At 48.1% G+C, this 9,419-nt stretch overlaps 1 protein-coding gene across 1 annotated transcript in view; it reads right to left on the minus strand.

Moving 5' to 3' along the window:
- The window catches only part of LOC144774099 (extracellular calcium-sensing receptor-like), a 43,651-nt gene extending 41,832 nt beyond the window's left edge, over positions 1–1,819 (minus strand). The window contains exon 1 of the mRNA XM_078659125.1: positions 1,611–1,819. Within this exon, the coding sequence (XP_078515251.1) occupies positions 1,611–1,819 (209 nt within the window). The remainder of the gene's footprint in view (positions 1–1,610) is intronic.
- Between the last annotated feature and the right edge of the window lie 7,600 nt (positions 1,820–9,419).

Raw genomic sequence — 9,419 nt, forward strand, 5'->3', positions numbered from 1 at the left:
AACAACCGATTACAGTAGACACCAGTAGCTTGGCCAACTCCATCCGGAATGCCCCCAGAAAAATTTAAGTAATCAATTGCTAAGCCTGGTGCCCGGGTGTACATTTCTGACCATTCCCCTAAACTTGAACAGTATGCTTTTATTTCGAGGCAAACACTGATTCGAAACGCCTGCAGGAAAATTATTCCACATTATACAATTCACCATTAGGTCAAAACTTCAAATCAAAGAGCTGGCAAAACCAAAATTCACAAGTTAATGTTGAAAAAATAATAGTACGAAAGCAGAAGCTATACTTAAGATCCAAAACCCTCAATCATCCACCACTTATGAGCATTTAGCCTCTTTTTAACAATCACAAATGTAAAGCTAAGACTTGCACTGTGGTCCAGCACGCCGTAGGACTTTTTTGCGTCTGCGCTTTACATAGATGCATACATAACTTAATACTCATTATTATAAGCAGTTCCAGCATCACCTAATTACAGCTGTAGGCCTGTAGTACACACTCACTAGAGTAAGATGTTCTTACAGCTCGCAGAATATAGTCAGCTGTTACACTTCCATGCATTCAGCAAGATCCTATTCTTATCTCTCGCTTTATCAGGGATATGACACTCCTGTAATAATATAATTCTTAGGATCCTGACATACCAATATAAACCACATCTCTAATTTTCTTATTATGGGCGAGCTATGATGTACCTAGTCACCTGCGATAAAGAAACAACATAACTGCTCAGATGTTATATAACTTATTAGAGTTGAATTCTGATATCACATTGCCTGCTGCCAGATACAGATAGCAGGACAAAAAGAAAAAGAAACATGACTTTTCTTTCTTCTACTTTTTTTAGATAAAAAGTATAAGCCAAATGGAAATTCATGTCAATATGTACATTTTACTGAGGTGTTAGATAATTATTGAAAATAAATAATCACTCTACTTGTTTCTACATATTCTGAGCTACAGTGTTGTTAAAATGAACCTGACTTGTATCAAACTTTATCTAATTGCTTTTTGGTGTTTTTAATTTTGCAAAATAGATTCTACTTTTCATATTTGAAAAATATCGTATACATATTAAAGAGCATTGAACCAAAGATTTAACAATGGTTTTAGTGATTTCTGGGAAAGGTGATGGTGTCACCATGTATTATAAGGAATAAAGTACCCCCTACCGTATACTATCAGAATATTGCACAGTACACTGGAGTTTCATGACCTTATACAGGAACTTTGCCTTTAGCCTCTTTCCTACGTATGGCCATGGAGCTCTTCAGTGACTTGGAATATCTTTAAAAATTATGTCTGGGGTACTTTATCGCATATCAACTAAATTAGTGTTAATGAAGACTGAATATCTATACAAATGCTATTAAACTGTTCTTAACCCTCACAGGATATCAGTTGTGACTTTTCGGTTCTTATTCTCACAGGAAATCTGCTGTGAAATTTGTATGCATATTATAGTTCATTGCTCATGCAGCTTCTGGTACAGTTGCAGGCACACTCTCTGTGATACATACAGTAATAAACTCATTCTACCTCTTACAGAACACTTAATGGACATGTTTATACGCTCTAAGGTGAGCTACACCACTCTTACCCCTCACAGGATATCGGCTCTGGCTCTTTGGTAAAGGAGAGTTCGCTGGACATGTATTCCGAATGAACGATAAACACTCCGCCAATGATAAGTTCTCCATCCCTAGAAAAGCTGTCCTGTTCCCAGCTCAGGAGTTTACACGCAGACTGTAGAGCCACCTCTCTGACAGCAGAGACCAACAGGAGCACCGCACATGCGCACAGCCCCATCCGAGAAGTAAATATTACCATCTACCTCTGCAAAGACGTTGGCTTCTTTGAAGTTCTGTCCAGAAAAGTAGGACATAGTAATTTTCTCTGTGGTTGTAGTATCAAATATTGTACTATCAAATTTACCTTATTTAGACTGTCAATAATCAGAAGTATGCTAATGTATGCAATATAAGCTAAAGAAATGAAAGACAGACTGTACTGGTTCACTCTAACAAAGTGCATGCTGATGCTGGGTTTCCTGGCCCAAGGTTTTATAGAGTGACTCTAAAGCAGCTATGCCTCCAGGGACTAGAAAATTGAACTACTGACTAATCTCTAGACGTGTAGTAAATCTTCCTGTCCTTGGAGATTAGTGCCTTTTACAGATGCTCTGTAATAACTGTACTTCAGAAAATGACAGTGTGTAATAGTACACCACTACATGTTGGTTTAATATCTAGCAGTTATCATTGGAACCATTTTTTCTCTGTGGTCTGGGGTTGCTGATAGGTGATTTGCGGCCAAAATACAAGGCAATGTAGTTGAAAAAGGCCTTATTGTATGTCCCACTATAGTATTTCCAGTTTCCCTCATAAAGATCACGTACTGATTGGAAATATTTAGAGTTAACTTTTTCATGCTGAGCATTTAAAGTATTTCAAATTTTTATGGCCATGTGTCAGAGCACCAGGGGTCCTTCCAGTGTCTTTTAATCTGCAGAGTCACCCTTTTCTAAAATAGCAACAAAGACTCATTCATATTTGGATCAATTCCATCTGCAAAAAAGCATTTACAATGTCAATTGGACTGGAATCTAAATGTTAATGCCTCTTCAGTTATTGTTGGGCTTAGGCACTCAATGAGCCAACATGCATTCACTCTGTCACTTGCCCTTGCACTCATGCATTAATTCATCCATCCATCCACCTCCTCCTTCATGCATCTACCCACTTACACAGCTGAAATAAAACAAACAACAAACCCAGCAGCATATGCAGGATTGATTAAAACAATAAAAGTAGAAAAAACTTGCTGCCACCCCAACACAGTGGGCATATTCTTGCAATAAAAACTTAAATGAAAACTAGGAGCAGGTCGCCATCTGGAAATGGTACTGTATCTGGCTATAGTACTGTACACAGTGAATTGATGCTTTAAAGTTCCAGCTTGGCACGGACAATACCATTCCATGATAGTCACCTGGTGTAGAGGCAGCAGCTGGGCGAGATGCTGCAAACTGCAGATGAAATGAGCAGAAAGCAAGCTGCTCGTCAGCATTCTTTGTGGGACTGTAGCATTCTCTAAATAATAAAATTAAAAGAGGAGGCAAAAAGAAATAAAGGGTGACCTAAGAAAAGGAGAGCATGGAAAACTGAATGACTGGGAAACACTCCCTGACAATCAGTGCTCATTTTCAGACAGACATGCACATATGATCAGACAAATTATGTCACTCAAACTGCAAGAGAGTCAGTTGTTGAAGTGGTCTGACCCATTGCCCCATGCAATGTGGTGCCATGGATGGAAGGCGACTGTAAATGCCACTCATACAGACCACTGGCAAGAAAAGACGTCTGAGCCAAATCCCTTTATGTTTATCTAAATGTAGGTATTTGTAATGGCTTCTTTTATTACAAAATACTGGCAAGCCACTTAGCCTGCCAGGCCTTTCCAACAGGTTCCAGCAAGAATTAAAGCCAAATTATCTGTAAGCAGCTTACATATAAATTATACATCATAGGTAAAGTCGGAGGGTTTGAGGTGCAAGAGTGGTACTGGGCTGATTCAAGAGAATATAATCAGTTATGAGAAAATAGGATGGCCATCAAGTTTGTCGGGAGTACAAAAAAGAGCAGATAGTATATAATGAAAGTGGCAGTCAACCTGAAGGCATCATTGGCACACAATAGTGCAATAAGTAATAGGAATATACTGAAACAGAGCCAAGCTTAATATAGGCCATAACCCACTTAATGTCCTTTGACGTGTGTGAGTGTGTTTGTGTATCATAGAACCTAAGGCAGTACACCAGCATACATCAGGGCAACATGCAACAAATGTCAAAGGAATCACTCTGAATATGTACACACGGTCAGTGCACATATGCCTATGGAAACACTGATTGTTAAGGGGATGGGAAACCAGTGTGACCCAGTGGGACTCAGTTCTGTTTCTTACAGTTTTCACTAGGGACCTAAATGCATGGTAGGGGACCAGCAACAACTACTAGGCTGGATACACACTAAAGGGTCATTAGGAAAGCATTCTGAATTAGTTCCGGAATGCTTTCCAATTGATGTGGATCAATTGAGTCCGACCGAGCTATTTGGATGCATCCGGATGCTTCTGGATACAATTTGGTTGCAATGGGAGCTTCTGTTCTGACCGAATACTCCGGCTCCCATTGAAGAAAAGGGTTGTTGGGGAACATTGTGCAAACTGTGGCAGGCACCCCATGGTGTCTGCCATACTGTGCATGGTTAGAAAGGTGGGTCCCATGGGTGCCCCCACGGACCTGATTCAGAGTTCCCTGGGTGAAGGGGGGCCTGCTACAGGCCCCAAAGTCAGATTCTGACAGCTAATTCATTTCAGAACAACCGATTTGGAAAGGCTGTACGAATCGGACATCCTAATCGCTCGGCAGGAAAATGTGCTCCGTAGACCACTATGATTCGGCTCCAAAAGACATGGTTACTCCCAATGCCTTTCGGAACAGAGTTGGATAGTTCAAACGATTCCCAGCCATTGTAATCGCTCATTGGGAAATGTGTCCGAGTCTGGTGGAAAGGCAGGTTCCGGATAGGATTCGACAGAATCGGATGTGGTTTGGAGCCTTTCCTGATGACATCGTAATAGACCCCTAAGAATAAAGCAAACCATACTGGACTTGTGATTAAAGGCAATTTTACCCACAGTAATGATCACAGAACAATGAGACAGAGGTCTGCCTATCTGAAGTAAACCTCAGCAACCTGCCAGTCTTCCAGCAGAAGGTCAGAAACACGGAAAAGGCCTCTACATGAGAACATGGCCAATGATGAATAAGACAAAAGGAGCAGAAGAGCAATACTATCAACAACAACAGAAGAACAAGGGACTCATTAGAGCAAAGTAAACAAACACAAAATGTGTACAAATATTCATTCACTCTCAAGGGTAAATATCAGGGCATTGTAACACAACCAAAGATGAGAACAAAAGTGCTGTAGCAGGCCAGTGTCGGACAATATAAGTTCCAGACCACCATGCCCTGCAGCCTTCTCTAGCCCACAAGGTTAAGGACAACAGGTAGCTTTATAATGCCTGTACCTTTGGAGACTAAACATGCCAGGTTTCAAGCAGGGAGATGTTTTTGGTCAGATGTGGGAAGTGGTATTACCCCCAGGTCCCTACGTCCTCGACCCCTTCAACACTAATGAGATTATTCTATCTCTGACAGAAAAACAAAAAGAAGGAATGCTGGACCTACCCTCCCCCTCCCGCCGGGAGTACATAAGGGTACATGTCCCAGCATTCCCTCTGTTTCTTTTTTCTGTCATTCTGACAGGGATTGCTGTGGCGCGAGGAGCTTGGAATAGACTCCTGCGCCGAACGTACCTCCGCTGGGGCTTCGTTGTCCTCGGCGGCTTGGATGGCCTCTCCCTCCCTGCCGGGCTTGGGGGGAGTGGCGCAGGCTGCGTCTGACGCTCCTCTGGGCCGCGCGTGGGTGTTTGACCGCGTGGTCCCCGCGTCTGCCCAATGGCTGCCCCTCCTGCCTGCCGGGCTTGTTAGGGGGCGCGGCCGCCTTCGCGTCTTTGGTTGGCTGGTTTGGGTATGCCTTCCTGTTATGGCGCTGCCTGACTTCCGGTTTGGACGTCGTCAGGCGCTTCTGCCCGGTCGTTTTTTTTGCTGATATAAACGGGGGCAACTGGTGAGTTCCGCGTAGCGGTTTTTCTTTCCTGTGCTGTTTGCTTGTTGCTACTGCTTCCTGTGTTGTTCCTTGCTGTGCAGGATGGGGAAAAGTTCGGGGAAGAGGCATCACCGGGAGAGGTCATCTTCTTCTTCTTCCGATATCTCACGCTCTCCTTTTCCTGCCCGGTCCAGGCGCCGTGGTGGGGGTGGGGATGCGTGCTTGAAGCGCTTGATCAGGGAGACCCTTTCAGAAATGGGTTCTGGTGGAGCCGGATGCAAGGGTCCAGCTGCGGCTTCCGGTACTTCTGCTTCTTCTGATGACGAGTCGGCTGGGGCTGGGGACTCTGAGCTGAAGGGGAAGTATATTGACAAGGACGCTCTTCCTGGTATCCTGATGCACGTGAAGCAGAATATGGGCTTTGCTGATGACGCTGTTCCCAGTACTTCGGGGGGTTCTTTGCTCCGCCAATTCCAGAGTTCTGCCACGTTGGATGTTCCTGTTCATCCCTTTATTAAGGATGTCCTGAAGAGGGAGTGGGCTGATCCGGATCGCATTCTGGTTCCACGTTTTATGGCCCGTCTTTACCCCCTCCGGGATATGGCTACGGATCTTCCTGATACGATCCCCATTGACTCCTTTGTTGCGAGTTTGGTGGGTCGCACTTCCTTGTCTGAGTACGCTGTGCTGAAGGACCCAGTGGATAAGAAGGCTGACGGGGCTCTGAGGAAGGTTTATTCTGGCTCTCATCTGGCCTTGAGGGCCGGTGTTTATGGAACTTATTTGTCGCAGTCTCTGCTGTCGGACATTAAGTCTCTCTACCGGTCGATGGACGATGCCACGGACTGTTCGGGTCTTCTTGAACACATTGAGAGACAGGTTGAACTTCTGTCCGATGTGTCTTTTGATGTGGTGCGCGCTGCTGCTCTTTCTGGTGGGGCCTGTGTGGCGGCTCGTCGCAGTTTTGTTCTTAAGGACTGGAAGACAGACTCTGCGCAGAAGGCTTGTGACTTGCGTTTGCCCTTTCAGGGTTCTATGCTGTTTGGGGGGGAGTTGGAGACCAAACTGCACAAGCTGTTTATAGAAAAGAAGCATTCTTCTTCTTTTAAGGGTTCTGCTTCTGCTGCTGCTTCTTCTGCCCCCTCTAAGTCTAAATCTTTCTTTCGGCCTTCCTTTCGTGGGAAGTTTGGGAAGGGCCGAGGGAGGTTTTCTTCTGGCGGGGGTTGGGACCGTAAGGCTAGGTCTCCTCCTCCCCCGAAACCTCGCTCCTGACTCTTTGGCTGTGGTTCCTGGGTTGTTGGTAGGAGGGCGGCTGCGCTTCTTCCTGGATGCCTGGGTTCAGTCATGTTCAGACGCTTGGGTGTTGGATGTTCTACGGGAGGGTTACGAGGTGGAGTTTTCTGTTCCCCCTCCAGATTTCGGCCTCCGCCCGACTCCCTGGCCTGCTTGCCAGTCCAGGAGGGCCCACCTAGTCCAAGGGGTGGAGGATCTTCTTCGGAAGGGCGCTGTTCAGGCGGTTCCTCCTTCGGAGGTGGGGTCGGGCTTCTATTCCCTGATTTTTCTGGTGCCCAAGAATACCGGGGGTTTCCGCCTGGTCCTGGATTTGAGGGTCATGAACCGGTGGGTGTTGCGGATTCCCTTCCGCATGGAGACCTTGCAGCGGGTTATTCCTTTGGTGCTGCCGGGTCACTTCATGTGTACCCTGGATCTGCAGGACGCCTATTACCATGTTCCGGTGCATCCCAGGTCCCGTCGCTTCCTGAGATTTTGTGTTATGGGGTGCCACTTTCGGTTCCGGGTTTTGCCCTTCGGCCTTCGCTCTGCCCCGAGGGTCTTTACGAAAGTTGTCGCCCCCTTGGTTGCCTGGCTTCATCTCCGGGGGGTGATGGTGTATCCCTATTTAGACGATTGGTTGATCCATGCTCCTTCTCGGGACCTGTTGTTGTAGGCGAGAGAGTTGGTGTGCTCGGAGTTGCGGAGGCACGGTTTTCTGATCAATCTGCCGAAGTGCCAGCTGACTCCTTCCCAGGCTCTGGTGTTCATTGGGGCTCGGTTTCGCACGAACCTCAACCGTGTGTTCCTGCCAGATCCTCGGGTTGTGTCCCTGTTGTCCCTTGCTCGAAGGTTCCGAGCGGGGGGTTCCTTTCGGGTGTGCCTCTAATTGCGTCTTTTGGGTCTGATGGCAGCGACTGTCTTTACGGTGGCTTGGGCTCGTTTTCACCTCCGCCCCTTGTGGTGTTACCTTCTGTCTCTCTGGGATCCGTTGTCCCGCGATTGGGAGTGTCTGGTGCCCGTGTCTCCTGTAGTCCTGCCTGCTCGGCTTTGGTGGTCAGATCCGGTCCATCTGTCTCAGGGGCTCCCCTTGCAGCCCGCTCCGTTGCTGGTCTTGACGACGGATGCCAGCGCTTTGGGGTGGGGGGCGACCTTGGGATCTCGGTCCCTTCAGGGTAGTTGGTCCCGGCTGGAGAGTCGCAGGTCTTCCAACTGGCGGGAGTTGACCGCTGTGTCCCGTGCCGTGATGGGTTTTCGGGTGTGCTTGCTGGGCAGGAACGTCCTGGTGAGGTCGGACAATATGGTGTCGGTGGCCTATCTCAACCATCAGGGGGGGGGTCCGTTCGGCTTCCTTGAATGCAGTGGTGGTTCCCTTATTTTGTTGGGCGGAGGGTCATCTACTGTCTCTGACTGCGATTCATCTCAGGGGAGTGGACAACTGTGCGGCGGATGTCCTGAGTCGCTGCTTTCCGGCGCCTCTGGAGTTGTCTCTCACCCGGGTTGCGTTTCGGCTTGTGTGCGGGAGGTTTGGGCGTCCCTTTCTGGACCTCTTTGCCTCCCGGCTGAATGCGCAGCTTCCACGCTTCTGCTCCAGGTTTCGGCAGGAGGGTTGTTGGGGGGTGGATGCCCTGTCGGTTCCCTGGCCGTCCCGCCTGCTCTATGCCTTTCCGCCTCTGGCGCTGATTCCCAGGTTTCTGTCCCGTCTGTGTCTGGAGGATCGGGAGGTGGTTGTGGTTCTGCCCTTTTGGCCTCGGAGGTCTTGGTTTCCGACGGTTCGTCTTCTTGCTGTGCAGGGCCCTTGGTTTCTCCCTCTGTCCCCGTCTCCATTGAGGTCCTCCCCGCCCCTGTCTCTTCTCCGCTTGCGGCTGTCGGTGTGGAGGTTGAGAGGCAGGGGTGGCAGCGGCGTGGGTTCCCGGAGCATTTAGCTGTTGCCATCCAGGGTTCCCGTAGGCCTTCTACTCTCCTGTCCTATGATCGCCACTGGGGTAACTTCAGTCGTTGGTGTTCGACCTTGGACATTTCCCCTTTGCACTGTTCTTTGCAGGCGGTGCTTCAGTTTTTGTAGGAGGGTTTTGAGAAGGGTTGGTCTGTGTCCACCTTGCGTGCCCAGTGGGCGGCTGTCCGGGCTTTTCGCTCCCCGTGGGGTAATCTTTCTGATGATGAGGACTTGGTCTCCAGGCTGCTTCGCGGTTTTTCTCTTTCTCGTCCGGTTTCCCGGCCTTCTTTTCCCCTATGGGATTTACCCTTGGTCCTACGGGCCTTGATTGGTCCTCCTTTTGAACCTTTGTCGGAGGTGGAGTTGAAGTTTGTGACCTTGAAGGTTGTGTTCTTGGTGGCCATCACGTCTGCTCGGCGCCTTGGCGAGTTGGGGGCCTTGATGTCTCGGGAACCTTTCCTGTCCTTTTCGGAGGATGGGGTGGTGCTCCGCCTTGATTCCTCCTTCGTGCCTAAGGTCGC

The sequence above is a fragment of the Lissotriton helveticus genome, chromosome 8 (assembly GCF_964261635.1).
Source record: "Lissotriton helveticus chromosome 8, aLisHel1.1, whole genome shotgun sequence".
Classification (NCBI taxonomy): domain Eukaryota; kingdom Metazoa; phylum Chordata; class Amphibia; order Caudata; family Salamandridae; genus Lissotriton; species Lissotriton helveticus.